The 17,968-nt window shown below is 43.1% G+C and overlaps 1 protein-coding gene across 1 annotated transcript in view; it reads right to left on the bottom strand.

The window, feature by feature from the left end:
* Positions 1-13,094, bottom strand: part of cpt1a2b (carnitine palmitoyltransferase 1A2b) — a 45,767-nt gene extending 32,673 nt beyond the window's left edge. Inside the window, exons 1-3 of the mRNA XM_079177588.1 lie at positions 12,991-13,094; positions 2,283-2,425; positions 1,331-1,470 (exon numbers count right to left, since the gene is read on the bottom strand). Coding sequence (XP_079033714.1) covers positions 1,331-1,470; positions 2,283-2,423 — 281 coding nt within the window. The 5' untranslated portion in view covers positions 2,424-2,425; positions 12,991-13,094. The remainder of the gene's footprint in view (positions 1-1,330; positions 1,471-2,282; positions 2,426-12,990) is intronic.
* Between the last annotated feature and the right edge of the window lie 4,874 nt (positions 13,095-17,968).

The following is a 17,968-nucleotide window of genomic DNA, read 5'->3' as shown; positions in this document are numbered from 1 at the left end:
CTGCCCATCAGACTGGCCTTTAAACTGGAGCTGTCATTTTCAGCTGGCGGTGTCCTCAAACAGCAACGTGAGACTTTAGAGAGTTTACAGTCTCCACCGCCTCCATCCTGTCCATTGTGTTCACCTGCCATACAGCTCGCTGTTTATGTACCTGCTCATTTCAGCATGAATACTATCAGGGTGGAACGTGGCTGAGGTGTCTGTTAGTGGTGCCCACTTCGTGAAGTAGGGAAGTAGGGGAGAGTTCAACTGCACGTACCACACCCTCACCGCAACAGAAGGTTTTGTGTGCTTCTAAGTGATGTTTGTTTGGATCAGCCGGTCCCTCCCGCTCATTACTAGAACTTGACAGACTGGAATTTTGAAGTGGAGCCGTCACTTTCAGCTGGCAGCACTTTTAAAAAGCGGAGCTCAACTAATACCGGATTTCTGAGGCATTGATGTTCCCCGCAGCACATTCACAGCAGCGACCCGATGACGTCCGTGTAAAATAAGCGTGTGATACGATAAGAGTGAGCGTTCATGCGTTACTACTTCTTCTCCGCATCCATCATGCAGAACTTGGAAGTCAGAGAAGCAGATGGTGTTGTTATTGTAAGAACTCTTTGAGAATGTAAACTTCGCGAGTGACCACATGGCAATGCCAAGAGGCTACTGTGGATATTTTAAAACTCCAGCTGATTGTGAATGGCTCTCAAGAGACCCACATGCAGACAACGACATTTAACACTTCGCCAGCTTTATGTGCAAAAGAGAAAAGATCAGCCATCTCCCCCAACTTAAAAAAAGGGTTATTTTGGGTCACTTGATTTGGGGTTGTGTGAGGTATTTATCCATAGTTAACGTATTAGCTACAGTAGATGTCAGTCGGCACGCCCCCAGTTTAGAGAAAGTACTTGAAGTGTACGCTATATTTAGAATGTCTTCATTCGTCAGACAGATCGCCGTCGTCGATCTGGAGGCGGTTTCTATTCTCTCTTCAAAGCTCCCAGACTCCTGTTGTTGAGTGTTATTGTGTTAATGTGTGACTTTGGTGTTTTAAGGGTTAGGTCGGCTTCACCAAAGTCACATATTAACACAAACAAACTAACCGATTGAGGCAGCGGTAGACCAGCGAGTCTGGTGTTCTGAAACGGTAAAAAGGTTTTGTGAATGAAGTCAGGTTGCCTTTGGAGAAAGCAGAGAGAACGGCTTCAGTTCCCCGTCAGACGAATAAAGGGATGTTGATTTTATTAGGTGGCTAAAATACGTAAAATAAGCACCTCGTACAGCGCTACTTAAAACTCTGTACTGTCCCTTTAAGAAGGTGAAGGCAGAGGTCCCTGTGTACCTTAGTGGCAGGTGCTGCTGTATCATCGCGATGAGCCCCATGCTGGGATCCGAGCGCATGTACATGGTGGCCAGGATCGCTATGACGACAAAGAGCCAGGAGGAAGGGCTGGCAGGGTACACTCCCTTGATCACCCGGTTCTGTTACCACAGAAGAAGAAACAAAAAGGCAGTCTTTTACACTGGGGCAAAAACAGACGTTCCTTTGAGAAACAACTCGAGGACTTTACGGTTCAGAGCAAAACATTTTTGAAGAATGCTCTCTTTACATTTCCCCTCATGTTCCCACAACATCACATCTCGAGTTAATTCATCAAACCCAAGATGTTTGAACATCAAATACAGTGTGTGTACATTCAACTTTGTCGACTTTTCAAATCTTGCCTCGAGAAAATACATTTCTGTGGGTGAACACAACGTCTGTCCTCACAACAGTCACTTGCAGGATTAGTAAAGAGAGAAACCAGCACACGCACATATCAACAGCTCTGTGTCTGTCACCCCAGGAGGGGCCACAGCACATGTCAGTACATGTTAGGAAAGGCACCTCACTGCTCTCCTATACAGAGGGGACGTTACGCCCTGTAATGAGGCCTTCTGCATTCGGACGCAACTTGCATCACACATGAGGTGTCTTATGTTGACTGTAAAATCCTCTGTGACAAACTTGTGATTTTTGACTATTTAAATAAAACTGAATTGAGGCTCGTACATAAATTTAAAAGGGTCTTAAGGCCTCTTTTAAAACTAAGAAAACTATCTAAAAAAAAAAAAAAATTGGATGTGATGTTTGACCAAATGATGACAGCATGAATGTCTCTCACACACACACACACACACACACACACACACACACACACACACACACACACACACACACACACACACACACACACACACACACACACACACACACACACACACACACACACACACTTGCCCATCGTCCTCACCCTCAGGCGGCTGCATCGTTTCTTCCAGGATCGTACTCCGGACTGGCAGATCTGGTTCAGGGCCTGGTAGGAGAGCTGCAGGTCGATCCCCTCCGGTGTTATGGTGAACTGGAACGCCACCGCCTGGTGGGCCTCCGCCATCGCTATGGGAACACGAGTGAACAGGAACGTAAACACCAATATTCACGCCTCGTATCGACGTTACAGCGAGGAACTTTGCACTGGTTGTGAAAAAGTGAGCACGATCGACACAAAATCAAAGTTCCTTGTAGTAACTTTAAGTAATAATGAATCATTTATTAGAGTTAAGACAGCAGCATGCAACTCATCATTGCAGAATGTGTTGTTGACACACAAAAAACTGTCCATTTTTTGGTGTCTCACATAACTTTACACCCTCATTACTTCCCTGGGACTTTGGCATTGACTGACTATAAACAGGGTTTAATAAGATCTTTATAACCGGTCCATAAGAACGGGTTTTACAAGCCAGCAGGCCGCTCGGTGCGTTTGTATGAACACCCTGTGCAACAACACTTGAGTAATTTAATGTGTCAGTGGAATGTTGTTGTCCCACCGAATCCCGCTGCAGCGCCGAGAATAGAGTAAACGCTGCTCCCACTACGTTATACAGCCGCTTTGAATGAAAAAGACATGCAAGTTCAACCATATATTGAAAAATAAAACACACACACAAAAAACTAATGGGAGCTCCTTCCTCTTTGTGGGTGGATTTACTGTGTGAAATTAATTTAAATTTTTTTTTTTTTAAATTCAGCAGTCAATATAGAGCATTTGCCCGGGCAGTCATCATCAATCTGACAGTAGGAATTATTCAATACTCATGAGCTGCTAGCTTTGAGATCACACTGGCAGCCAAACAGCACGGAGGATGTAAGTCACTACTTGGTGAGTAGATCCAAGAAAAGTCCTCCATCCGAGTGATCTTGATATTATCATGTGTTCACAAGTGATCTCGTAAAATGTAGTGTTGGTGGGAAACTTGAATAAATCCAGTTGTTTGAAGGAGAAGTTTTCACAACAACATAAATAGATATTGGAGATGAATCATGACTAGGGATGGGTATCGTTTGGGTTTTTTCCGATACCGGTGCTAAAACGATACTTTTAAAACGATACCGGTGCCTAAAGGGTGCCTGAACCGATACTTTTTTTATTGCCAAGGCAAATTTTTTTTCTTCAAATTGAACAATATATTTAACTGTTTAAAGTATACTATACATATTAGTGCTGAGCAACGATTAAAATTTGTAATCGCATTGGATTTTTTGCGATTAATCTCATTGTTATGGCAAAGTTCAATAATTAATTCAAAGGTAGTGTATTGTGCACTTTTATTTTAAAAGTACTGCTATATGAACAAAAGTGCAATAACATTTGGTTTGCAAACACTTAAAACAAATAAGGTTCTTTTTAACAGCAGTATTCCCTTTACACAGTAGCAGTTATATCTCTTCACTATCTGTGCTCAGTGTGTGACGTCATGTGAAACGTTCCACTGCTGTGCAACAGGAATACAATGTTTCAGCACCAAAATGCGTGTGTTGTGTCTTCAATGTCAGAGCATGTGAATGCAGCTCTCCTGTTCATCAATATAATGCTGTAACTCAGAGGTGATGATGGTTACCCAGCGATCAAAGAATAAAGACACTTTACACACAATTTAGGTGTATTTTCCCTTTAACTCACGAGATGCAGGTAGCATGTTTTATACTTAATGTGAATTTAATTCATACTTTGTTGGCATCTTATTCTGGAAACCGGATGTTCCTCTGAAGAAACGGATGTTGTCTCACGTTAAATCTTTCTGCTAACTTTCAAAGTCCTTCGCTCGCTCCCGATCTGTGCCGTTTGAATGCGTTTACCGTGAATTTCAGCGTATAGGTCACTAACATGTGTCTGCTGAGTTGACCACGGAGATCTGAGTGTCTGCTGACTTTACCGCAGCGATGTCCAGTAGTCTCCATTCCTCCACCGCTGCCAGTGAGCAACGGACTTTCAAAATAAAAACAGCCTCACTTTTGACCGTTTACCTTTCGGCATTTTCTCTGTTAAAAGGTTGATGGCTAGCTAGCTGCTGTAGCTATACAAACGGTAGCTATCGTTACCTGCTGCCAGGACGGAGTCATCAGAGTAGTGTTAAAAAAACTATTTCAATCGGCTCAGGCACCGAAAGGAAGCAACGAAATCTGCGTTGCGTTTCGGTCCGGTAGGTACCGGTCCTATAGGTACCGGTGCCATATTGGCACCGGGTTTCGGTACCCAACCCTAATCATGACCTGTTTAAAATACATCATTAAAACTACCAATGACAAGATTTGTTTCAATCCATAAACATACAATCTTTGATTTCCTAATCTTCTGAATTGTGTGCTTTGTATCAAACAACAATATGGATCATCAATGATCGGCAGCAAAACAAAAACAGTGATCAGTGATCTCTAAGTTATATCTGCTCCCTTTTCCTTTTGTGCTGATCCGATCCGTGACTTTTACGTCAGTGTATTATACCGACGTATAATGTAAACAAAAACATGTAAACAAAAGCAGATAAGATTGCTTTTGTTTACATGAGCAAACACTTGGCTTCAAGGGTGAAAAATGAAAACACTTCAGAAGCCACTCCCAGCTTCCCAAGTTGATATTATTTAACAACATGAGATATCTGAAGCACCAAAGCGGTGCTTGAAGAGCAAAAAGCTGTGATGAGCTCACAGTGGGAAGCTAGGACGAGGACTTCTTTTCACATAAACACGTCGCAGTAGGAAAAGCATCCACTTAAGGTTCCGTTTCAGGGTCCTGGTAGCGTGCCTGCTGGCTCAGTGGGACACTTGAACAGAAAGGAATGGAGCCATTGTTAATGTTATTATGAGACACCTGGGATTTTTACTGTTACGACATAGCTAAATGTCTGCTCTAAAAAAAATTTAATTGAATAAAAAGAAAAAAATATACATATACAGTTACTTGTATACAATAATTGTATGCATATATTCCCTTTATTTCTTTGGTCTTGCGTCATTTTGTGTTCTTACTTCTGTTTTAGAGCTGTAGTCTGATTACTTAGCTTAGCGGTGCTTTATCGTCCTTTACTTGCTAAAAGAAGTTTTCCACTTTAAAAAAGGCTGTTACGAAAGTAAACATTTTGATTCCCAACATGTGATCAGTTTATCCAAATAATGCAAAGTAACCAGACTTAAACACGCTCTAAAAACAGAAGTAAGATTACAAAATGAGGCAATGCGTTCAGGTGAATACCTAGAGAGACTTTGGTTGTTAATGCTGCTCAGATGTGTTGACTTTTTACAGTTCAATGTGAAAAAAAAACAAACATTGCCATTCAGCGTACAGCCTTCTACACGACCAAGTGAGCGAGTAGAAAATGAGACCGAGGGAAAGAATGTGGACACTAAACATTCCCCGAGTCACTGCTCACGCTGAAGAAAGGTCTGTTAGTGTGTAAGAGACAGAATACAGGTCTGATGGGGCCGACTGAAACGCCAATCACAGATTTAGTTTTTAAAAAAAGGTGTAAAATGTCTCCTGACAGCCCGCCGTCACATACAACACATCTCAATACATTCTTACTTTCTTTTTTGGGAGGAAACTGAAATAAATCCTTTCTAAAGACTTATTTTACTCAGAAGACAACATGTCTGACAAACGTGTTTTTGCATCGTTACATTACTAATCTGGCTTCAGGAAGTTTGGACCGTCACCGGACTATAAATCACTCATTCCATCAAATTACTAAATAGCAAAAAGTAGCATTACATGATAGGATCTATTTACTTGAACATGTATCATCCATGTTGATCCCACCTGGTTTTATTACTCATGACTATTGAAGACATGTGTACTTAAGCATGTGTATGCATGAGTGCATGTATCAGTATCAGACAGATTGGGTGTTACCACAGCAATCAGTCGGTGATTAGCGGTTTCTTTGCTTTCTCTCCATTACTTCCTGCATCACCAGGTGTAGGTGACTAACAGCAACTTTCAGATAGTCACCGAGAGGCTAAGTAGGGGAGATTTAAACTTGCGGACGCGCTGGCTGTAAATGATTTTCTGATCCAGTAGTTGAGCTTTGCATGTTTATTGTAAACAACAAACGTTGACTCTGGAATACATTGATTAGTCAAACAATGACAATAGTGCATAACATTTGTGAGGTAGCGTGAAGTAGCGTGAATTAGCGGTCAACAAAAAATAAGGCTCCCTCTCTCACCCCCTCTCCTTCCAATCCTGCAACTAAACCCCTGAACAGCTGATATGGCTTCCCCAACACCACGTGACTTAATTACCGGAAGTGACCAAAAAAAGGTATAAATGACGTGGGCCATACCTGGCTCCTACATTCCGGCCCCTAATTATTACATCTCTGTGTAGTAATAATTACAAAAATGCATTATATGTGCAAGAGAATACACATTTCAAAATGTATGATATACATAGTCCATGGAAAAAGCGAACAATAAAAAGGTCTTCTTTCTTCTCTAGGCCAGAGGTTACTAGCACTTAGCCTAGCGTTGAGAGTGATCTTTACCATCACTCTTGAGTCGAGTCAAATCAGTTAAAGTAGAGTAATCAGAAATCAACCGACTCCTGAAGAAGGCAGATCCTGGTTACAGGCCTGCATACACAGCTGGTCGAGGTCTTGATCCGGAGTTGTCGTACTCTTACTCAACCCTTGAAATGATGCTCCACCGTCAAAGGCAACTCGAATCTTTCCTTTCTTGGGATGGTATATCCCGTGGTGTGAAATGTACCAAGCCTTTCCGTCACTGCGTTCCAGGTCTGAGGCTGGGACGCTCTCTGTATAGCCACTGGATATAAGGTCGTTCATGAAGGAGATGTATTCTTTGTGGAATGATGCGTCCCTAATTCGCCTCCTCTTTAAGTTAAGGCCACGATGTTCTGCAATCCTACGGTTGTTGGGCATGTTCATCTCTCTGTTCCTTAAAGGTAAAGCGATGCTGTAGTGGCCGTCCACAAGTTTCACAGTCTTGTTGGCCATTTCCAAGAACTTAGAGTCTTCCCTCGACGGCCCTGTCTGTTCATCTTGACTGCATTCAGGGAAGTCGTTTTTAAATTGCTGTTTCCAGAGTTCATCGAGAGTTACAGCAGAAATCCTGTTGATAGTCACCGCCGGATGACACACAGCTTCATCACAACATTCTCCACCAAGTGGTCCGTTCACTGTCCAACCAAGCATCGTCTTGATGGCATATGGCCCTTCATCCACGCTCCGGATGACTTCGAGAGGTTCTAAAGCTCTGGGCACATTCATGCCTATCAAGAGCTCCACATCTGCGTCTATTTCGGGCAGGTAGATGTGTTTCAAATGAGGCCATTTATGCAGGTTTTGCTGTCGTGGGATGTTACTCCTGTCCACAGGCATTTTAAGTTGAGTAAAGATGTCTGGCATTTCACAGTACAACCCACTATCCAGTCCAGCCACTTCCAGGTCTGACACAATATAACTGTCCACAATTTTCTCTTGGCCCATGGTGCGTAAAAGAATCTTTGTTTTTCTCCCAGAGACATTCAGTTTATTCATCAGACCCAATGTGCAGAAGGATGCAGAACTCCCTTGGTCTAAGAAGGCATAGGTTTCCACTGTCCTTTGACCTTTCGTAGATTTGACCTTTACTGGTACGATAGCTAGCTTACAGCTCTGTTCACCGGCCCCAGTGAGACCACTGGTTTGCACTGCAACCAAAGAACTGTCCACTGTACACTCGAAGTTGCTCTTGCCTTTCTCCGAACATGCTCCTCTTTCCTCAGGATGGATGTGAAGCATACTAGGGTGTCTTAAACCACATGTTTCACAAGTCAGACGTTTCCTGCAGTCCTTGCTGATGTGCCCAGTACACAAGCAGCCAAAACAAACTCCGTTAGTTTTCAGGAAATCAATCTTCTCACTATGTGCCCTCTTCTCCAATAGAGCGCACAACTCCAGCATGTGTCCACCCTTACAGTACGGACAAGTTCTTTCAGATGAGTGTCCATCTACCACTATGTTTTCCAGTATGGTCCTTTCTTCAACTAGAGTGGCAAAGCTACTTCCTTTAGCCCTTGAGAGTGGTGAAGGTTTTGCTCGGTCGTCTTCTTTGTGCGCCAGTAACTTTGGAACATCTTGTATGTTTCCAAATACAGGATCTGTTAGAATCTTCACTTGACGCTCAATAAAACCCACAATATCAACAAACATAGCTCTTCGGCTATGCCTTTCCTGTATGTCACATGCCACCGTTCTCCATTTGTCTCTGAGCTTGTAGGGCAATCTTCTTATCACAGTGAGCATATTAGCAGGTGTGTTTAATTCGCACAGACTGTGAACCTCCTCCATGGCGTTGCAACATCCTCGCAAAAACAGACCGTATGCCTGTAAAGCCTTTCCGTCCTCTGACATAATTGTTTGCCATGAAGAGACCTTGTCCAAATAGGCAGATGCTATCATAAACTCGTTTCCAAAGTGTTCATGCAGTAAAGTTTTTGCCTTTGCATATCCAGTGCCATCAGTCATGTGTTGACAGCTTCTGACTAGCTCCTTTGGTTGTCCCCTGGTGTACTGTTCCAGGAAGTGCAAGCAATCTTCAGCATCGTCAGTCCTTCCCTCAATTATTTGCTCAAAAGTTCGCATGAAGGCATGATACTGCAGAGGATCTCCATCAAATGTTTGGATGTCTCGTTTAGGCAGCGATGACAAACAATGTTGATGCACCAGCATTGCGGTTATTTCATTTTGTTTTTCCATTATAGAAAATAACTGGTTTGGATTATTACTGCTGTTCATGAAAGAGGGTGTATGGACATCTTTACGATAAGATACTGGATGAGCTGTGGTGATTGGATATGTGCTCTGTCTTATGAGCTCTGGTGCCTCCTGGTGGAGATGTACGGCGTCAACTGCTTCCTTTTGTCTTGGTCTTGTCGCTCCCAAATGCGATTCAGCATTTCCAATTGCTGGTTCTCCTTTTCCAGTCCTTTCAGTAGTATGTGGTATGAAAGTCTCTGCGTCAATATTAAGCACTTCAGTTTTTACCTGTTTTTCAAAATAGGATTCCATGCCGTTTGTTCTCCGGGAAGCAGCGCTCCACACACCAGATCCAGAGGCTCTTAAAACATTGATTTTCGCCACGGATGCAGCAATGTCTGCTTCAAGCTGTAGATGTTCTTTGCGTTTTCGTATTTGCTCCTCCTGTTCCTCGAGAGCATGCCTTTCATTAAGCAACCCTTGACGGGCAAGCAAAGCGGCCATTTCTGCCTCTGCTATGAGACCTGCAGATGATGTTGTGGAAACATTTGATTTTGAAGTGTGTTTCCTGCTGCTGTGGTTCGAAATACTGTCACATGGCAATATTTCATCCTGAATATCATGTTGACCAGATAGGGATTTGTTGTGAGCTCCATTTTCTTTCCCTGGCAGAGTTTCCTGCGGCCATTCCGTGTCATGAGGTAGCTCTGATAGAGGCTTGCTTGGATGTTTGCTGGTCTTTGTAAGCCACACTTTGACATCCTCAATAAATCCTTGGTTGTATTTGTTGATGCTTGTGAACCATACACTTTGTTTTTCTTGTTCATCCGATGGAATTAAAGGCGTCAGAGATGTGTGCAATGCTGTGACATTTTCAAAGGATTGCATCAAAACATCAAGTTGTGATTTAACTTGTTTAGCATTTTCATCATCTCTCATGAGCTCCTTGAGAGACTGTATCTGGCCTTTTATTCTGTTAATTTCCTTTTTACGTTTCTTCTGTATTGTCTCTATTTTGCTTGCCAGAGCCTTTTCAGTTAGAGATCTTGTCCGTTTCTCTGTTTCCGGTGTGCCAACCATCGAACCAGTCCTTGAGGCACTCATTTCAAACGAACAAGGAAATGACCGTCACAGTAGAAATTCGACTAAAAGCCAGCAACCTCAACAGCTGTAACACTGGAATGACGGCGCCATATTAACGTTGGTTTCAAGGCTCCAAACACAATGCACGTAAATCCACGCAGCGGCAAACGCACGCCGAAAGGACGACAACACACCACTTCGACGTGCGGCAGTAACCGATTCAAACGGTGTTCCAAACAAGCCACACACAGTAGAAACACAGGTTACATACCGCCGTTCGGCTCGCGATCTTGTCCGACGGCCGGCCGCTGTCGGGAGCAACGTGAAGGCTCAACAAGGCAATCGCAATCCTCCGCGTCTGGCTCATCAACGCCAAGAGTAGTGTGGCTCCGTAGGCTTCGTTGTACTTAGAATGAGAATTTTTTGTTGACAAATGTAGGTGACTAACAGCAACTTTCAGATAGTCACCGAGAGGCTAAGTAGGGGAGATTTAAACTTGCGGACGCGCTGGCTGTAAATGATTTTCTGATCCAGTAGTTGAGCTTTGCATGTTTATTGTAAACAACAAACGTTGACTCTGGAATACATTGATTAGTCAAACAATGACAATAGTGCATAACATTTGTGAGGTAGCGTGAAGTAGCGTGAATTAGCGGTCAACAAAAAATAAGGCTCCCTCTCTCACCCCCTCTCCTTCCAATCCTGCAACTAAACCCCTGAACAGCTGATATGGCTTCCCCAACACCACGTGACTTAATTACCGGAAGTGACCAAAAAAAGGTATAAATGACGTGGGCCATACCTGGCTCCTACACCAGGGATGTCGTCAGTGTGCGACAGGTTGGGAAAGTGAGACAGGACAGGGGCGCAGAGAGCTCTCGGGGCGTCGTCGGGCAATGGTTAGTTGAAAAGAAAAGGGGGCGGAGCAACGCACAGCTGCTGCAGATGAAAATAAGGCCCCTGGCACACAGTGGATGAGGACGCAGCAATTATGCAGTTACAGCCGAGCGTTCCCTACGCAGCAGGTCAACATATAATCTCTCTTTGAGGCGTCGGGTCGTGTGTGCATTTAGCAGACCTCTGTCATCTCTTCTCCCTCTCTTCTCCAGCCGGGCAATTGATCGCTGCATATTTCGCACTTCCCACAGCTATTTCACACAACTGATTGTGTGTGTGTGACTAAATATATATGAGTGAGAGTGAGAGTGAGAGTGAGAGTGAGAGTGAGAGTGAGAGTGACTATTCTTTACTTCCAGCTTGTTGTTTTTTCCCCCCCCTATGCTTTGGCAATACAGATGTATTGATTTGTCATGCCAATTAAGTAAAACAAAGTTGAACGATTTAATTTGAGAGAGTGAGGTTGAGCTCCAATCACCTAGCAGCTCTCTGCCAAGTGGACCGCTGTTAGAAACCAATCAAAGCTACAGTTAAGTGCATCGATATTTAACCCAACTATTAACACCGGGAGGGAGGAGACCACCGGCCGCGTTCATTTTCAAGGGATTCAAGGATTATTTATTGTCATAATGCAACACAGCGAAACACACACATTGAATGTTTTACTTCTGTAGTGTAACATTTCCACAGCAACAGATAATCCGTGGTGTTTACGTAACCAGGGTAACGCACAGAGGAAGGGATGAATTAGTTTTCGTGGGAAGTTCCGACACTCCCTAAACGGGAAGCAGGGAACGATCCTTTTCCCTAAACTAGTCTGGACCCAAAAGCCAAACCTTTACCTTAATGTTGACCGTGCAGAAAATAATCTTAACCCCTAAACTACTTCTATCTTTAACTAGTACATTAAGGAAGAGGAGGAAAAGAACATTTCCAGAAATAGAACCAAGAATGTCCTTTAACAACTGTTCTCTAAGTATTTCCAGAATCTTTAGAGACTTTTCTAACCATCTGATGGAAAACAAGATAACTACTTATTATTACTTATTATACATGTTATAAAGGCATCAATGTAAAAGATAATAACTGGTTCATGCCGCACACATTGAGAGAGGAAAGTTACGTCATTTCTGGATGCCATGGTGACGGCTTGCAAAAACAAAAGAGTGAATAACTGCTAAAAATGTACGAGATGCTACAATAATTACATTCTGTTGGACATTTACTAAAGATGGAAGGTCTCCACTCAACACATACAGTTGAGTAGAGGAATCTAGTAAAGCTGCAACTGGGTGTTGAAATCCCAAAAAGGCAAAAGACAACGATGACCGACAGGTTGTACCTGCCGGAGTGGAAAGACTGGTGGCATTTTATAATTTAGCACATCAATCAGTTAAGACAGGCACGGCGCGCGGACACGAGGGCGGCGGGAAGAAACGCGCGTGCACACACCGATACAGTGCAATATTCACTGTTAGCTCGACTAAAACTTTGTCTCCTTCAAGATTCTGGTTTGTTTTACTCTTGTTGGCCTAGCAAGCCAACAAGAAATGAGCTCTAATGTCTGACCTACACTATAGTTCAGCCACTAGGACCAACATGAGTGTGGCTGAGTCCAAACCAGACTCCTTTCAGGAAATAGTTCACGTTGTAGTGTACGACACAGCCACGCAGCTCTCCATCACTCGCGTGTGGGTGGAAATTAACTCCAACAGCGACCAAAAACTACACATAGAAGTCACACATTCAACACGCATGTACAAGACTAAACGCACAGTGAATTAGCATACACGCACTGTAGCCTGGTGTAAACTGTGTTCCACGCACAATGGTCCATTCAGGCTGGGCAACAAAAGCCCACAGAGAGCGAAAGAATACAATAAAACAGGAAGAAGTGCACCAAAAGCATCGTGAAAGTTGATTAAAATACGATTACAAATGTACCTGAAGTGTCTTTCGAGGAGTTTTGTCGGTGAGGAGGTTGTTTCAGACGTTAGTACCGCTCCCTTCTTCTCGAGCGCACCCAGAGAAAGCGAGCTTTTCTTCAGTAAACACCAAGGAGAGAACTCACCACCACTGGTGGGCACAGATAATGTGAGTGAGAAGATGAGGCACGCGGAGGAAAAGATCTGTCACTGTTTAAATGTAGGCCTTAACTTTGACGCATGCGCAGTAGCTGTGGCAAAGTTATATATATGGCAATGTTATATATATATATATATAAAATGTAATTTAGTTTTAAATACTGGGCCAGAATTATTTGTAACATTTTGCCGGATTCCCTTTCATTTTGTAAAAGGTAAAAAGAAAAAAATAATAGTATTTTTACAACAATTTAACTGGTTTGTGGGATGAATGCGTCAATGTATCTAATACAAAATACAGTTTGTTCCACTGAGCTTTGCTTTCGTCGTACTCTGGACCCTCTGTTACTGTCAGAGTGAGAGCTCTTCGTTTTTTAAAACTGTCTTCAGGAAGCTACATCATTGGAGACCCGCCCACTTGTGACAACACTATTTAAAAAAAAAGGAGGAGGAACATGCCGGTTTGGCCGCGTTCCAACCTCCGCCTGCAGGTTTTCCTCATGCCGCTCATGCCCGCTGTGACCTTTACTAATCTCAGGGTTGAAAAATGTTCATGTTCTTTTCAGCACTTGAAAAAATTATGTATATTAAATGCAAAGCTGTATTTTATTTGTACCTGACACACAACAGACCAGGGCTATATCCTCCCTGTTCCCCTTACCCGTTTCACAAACTAGACACACCCTTAATACAATCATGACATTAAGATAAACCTCAGAGAATCAAAAGCTCACTTTTAATTATCCTGCGTGGGAATTGTCATTATGATGTCATGCTGAAATTTATCTTATTATCTCAAATTTCTCCAAGTGATCATTTATTGGGACCACTGGTGGTCTGACGGACCAATATCACACCTGACAGTCTTGGCACAGTATGATAGCCTAATCACATAAATAGATCCTGTTCAGGTCGTTCACGCAACCCTTTCCACCCCTTTTTACTCTAAAACAGGGTAGGCTACAACATGAGAGACGAACTCGGCCGTAACCACAATGTTCACTGCCCAAACCACGTTTCACACATGTGCAGTAGATCGCTACGCTAACAACTTGTAGCATAGTGGACGTACAGACAACATCCACGGTCCGGACAGGTCAAGCATAGGAAGGGGACCACCAGGCTTTGAAGCAAATTTTACATAATGGCCAAATAGCAGAATTACAACTTCCGTGTCTGTCACGTGACCCCATGGGCCCCAAAAACACTTACATTGGGAAAAGAGACGTCTGTAACAATCTGGGTAATTTTGTACTTGGAAGACATATTTTTTTGCTTCGTGCACCACTGAGCAACTTTCACAGGAATGAATGAGGCAACGTCTCAGAGTTCTGTTTTTACATCCACAGGACGGGTCCGCATGGTCACACAAACTGCCGGTACGCGGACATCTTACGCGTACACCAGCGGGGTAAGGTGGCTACGATGGGCCCCAGTGCACACTATTATTATGACGGGCCCTGGCGCAAGCTAGTTACCAGTCGTGAAGCACACACCATCGTATTGTCTCAGCACATGATCCAATAGAGACTTGACATTGCACAGTATCAACATACATATTACCCAGCAAGCATCATTGCACATCTGTATATGACAAAAAAATACCAAATATAAGCAATTTTCCATTTAATATACATTTTTGAATAGTTAATTTATAGTTTTTATAGTTTATGTAGACTATCACGTTGTTATTGGTATTGACTAGTTACTTCACGCGGACCCTCGCATAGCCTTCTCACAGTTTATCATATTTCTCCTGGTTGATATAAAGACAAATGCAGAGATACCCAGTGGTAGCTAATTCTCCACACTTGCCTTTATATCAACCAGGAGAAATTTAACAGTCATTTTGTCTCCATTCTAGGTTCGGATAATGACTGAACATCTTCATGAGTGCACAATGCAACAGAACTCAAACACCCGCGTGTATATTTCCATTGTTGTTTATTGGTCAGTATTTCTCACAGGCAATAATAATCATTGTCATAATAGTGCACTTTTCCTTTTTTTGTAATTATACTACAAACATTTCTCTTCGTCGTTGTCATCATCATTTGTCGCGTTAGCTGTTTTTCTCAAACCCGCCCTCCCCCCCACGCACCTCCCTCTATTTTTTTTCCTGACGTCACAAATTCTTCCTTCCACTGTGTGGAGTGGAGGTACACAAGATGGGGGGGGGGGGGGGGGGGGGCAGGTGAGGGGTGGAGGGGAATATGGGTGGGAGACAAGAGATTATAGTCGTACAATTCTAACTGCAGAAGAAGAATGGGCAATAATGATGAGAAGAAGAGTCGTACGGTGACTACAGTGTCGATAAAATATAGTGTACATAGATATGGATGGCATACAATGGAGACAGAGACAGGCATAGAGTGTATACAAATGTATACAGAATCTGCGTTGAAGTATACGGCGCGTATAAAATGTATACAAGGGGAGGGGACGACTATATAAGGGGTTGAGATATGTGCAGTTGGGACAAGAATGGGCGTGGAGCATGATTCAAGAAATACAAAGAGGAGGAATGGGGGGGGGGGGTGTAGAAAAATGTATAGTGAACGGGTGGGTGGGGGGGGGTAAAAGAGGAATGAGGGAGGGAGGGAGGGAGGGGGGACATTTCCTTTATTAGGAGAGTTTTGCAAGTCTCGCAGCTGCAAATGTGCCAAGGATCCCGTTGTTTTATTTTTTTGGAATGGATTTTGATGCAAAGTTTGCTCAAAGTAGAGCGAAACCTGCCGCATGCTTCTGCCTTTCGTTCTTTTTTTCCTTCTTCCCATTCCTTCTTCCCATATCCTTGAACTAGTTTCTCTCTTCTCAAAAGTGGGTGTAAGGTGAACTTGACTCCGACCATATGTTTAAAGGAAAAAAAGGAAAAGACTATGACATAACACTCTCTTTCATGTATGTGTGTAACTATAAACCTCCCTGTCCCTTTGACCTTATAGATGCGTGTGGCCCACTCTGAGCACTAGGATGGTAAGCCTCTGATGACATGAGAAGGGGGGGCACATTCAAATCTACTGTTAAACCAGCGCAACCACAAAATCTTTCTCGATTGTGTCCACCAAGCCAATAGTTTTTCCGAAGCTTTCTAAAATGTGTCTACGGAAGGGGATTAGGGCCATAAGTGAAAAGAAATGATTTGAGTTCTGAGTTTATTCTCAGAATTCTGACTTTAAACTCAGAACTCAAACACATGTTTCACATGTCCTCTACCACACTCGTCAGGTAGGACAAAGTTCAGCTACGGTGTTGGATGGATGCCTTGGATGTCAAACAGTTGCTAACCACATTTTCCAGTTTTTCCAGAAGTTATCTGGCAGTTTCAGTTTAGTGTGCAGAGTGTGGGGAGGCTATTGTAAGTCAATAAGGGATGTGGAATGGTTTCAGTGAAGTGTTAATTTGCAGGAATAAACACAGTGTTTCACAGGTAATAAATATGACAATAAAATACATTTGTGTTTGCAGTCACTGTCTGTTTGCAGATTTAATGATCTAGCATTCAGAACAAGACTAAGAGTCAACAGCCATGCTGGCAAGCTGTACTTAGGCACAGCGCTAAATGCTAACGGATGTTTAGCAGGTATCATGTTTGCCATGCTCACCCTCTTAGTTTTACTTGTTAGCCTGCTAATGTTGGCTAATTACCCGTGAACACAAAGTACAGCGGAGGCTGGTGAGAATGTCATGTTTTGCAGGTATTTTGTCATAAACCAAATTATTGGACACATCTGAATTTTGACCTAATGATGGTGTTCGATGAAAGGTTGGTGAATCACTATTGAGGTTCATCCTCTGGGGATCATGAATTGCAATATTTCCACAGATATGGAATAGGAGTAGAACGGACATTGAGTTGTTTTTCCGTGGTCATTTGACTGGTACAAAAGAAAATGGCGATTGTTTTTAGTGGTCTTGGTTAATGTGGTTGCAGCTCACTGGGAAGAGAGTGGACGTAGCTCTGGGGAAACGGATGGCTGGCTGGTTAGCTAGCTACAGTAGATTGTCCTTCTCCGGAGTGGCCGGTAGTGAGGCGCAGGGACCGCTGGCCGCCAGCCTACTGTTTGGCTTATTTCTTGTGAAAAGTACAGAATTAGAGCATGATGAAATTAGCAAGCTAGCTAACAAGCCAGCTGTCCGCTAGTTAGCTACTGTAGCTAGATTGTTAATGCCTCCATGCTTAAATGCTACACTTGTTACAGGAAAAATAAGCCACACAAAGCTGTCCAACGCTGAGTCAAGAGTGTGAGGATGCTGAGTTGCTAATATTGCTGCTTGTTTTTGTCGTCACAGCAAAACCTCACCTTAGAGAGCTGCGACTTGCCGTAAATCGGTTCGGTTCATATGTAAGTTAGCGCGCAACAACGGTACACATAGAAATAGCCGTCGCCGCTCTGACCATCCTGCTACATTGATTTGAATGGGAATGTCCGCTCTGCTCCGGCATTGCCATCCAAAGAGCCACGCCACGTGTGTTTCGTACGTACGCGCAAACCCAGGCATCTTTGATCAGATTTTCTAACAAGTTCAGTAGCTCAGCGCTCCCTTGGGCGTGCCTAAATGAAATGAACTGGACAAAAGCCTGAAGGAGTGAATAACTAGACACTGATACATATCCGGTGGTTGGAGCCTTTTGTCTAAATGCTAAAAAATCCTCCACATGGAGCTTATCTCTAACTGAGTGTGTGTGTGCGTGAAATATTTGTCTAGTGTTGTAGGAATGTGAACAGCTATAGCAGCCAACAATAGGCTACTAAATGAACAAAACAAAAGCAGGTAAAGACACGATGTTAAGCTGGAAGGTATTTTTGCAGCATCACATTTTTTAAAATGTTAAA

This window comes from Pholis gunnellus (genome assembly GCF_910591455.1).
Source record: "Pholis gunnellus genome assembly, chromosome: 17".
Classification (NCBI taxonomy): Eukaryota; Metazoa; Chordata; class Actinopteri; order Perciformes; family Pholidae; genus Pholis; species Pholis gunnellus.
Note: the sequence above shows the minus strand (reverse complement) of the source record. Positions and strands in the feature narration are given on the sequence as shown.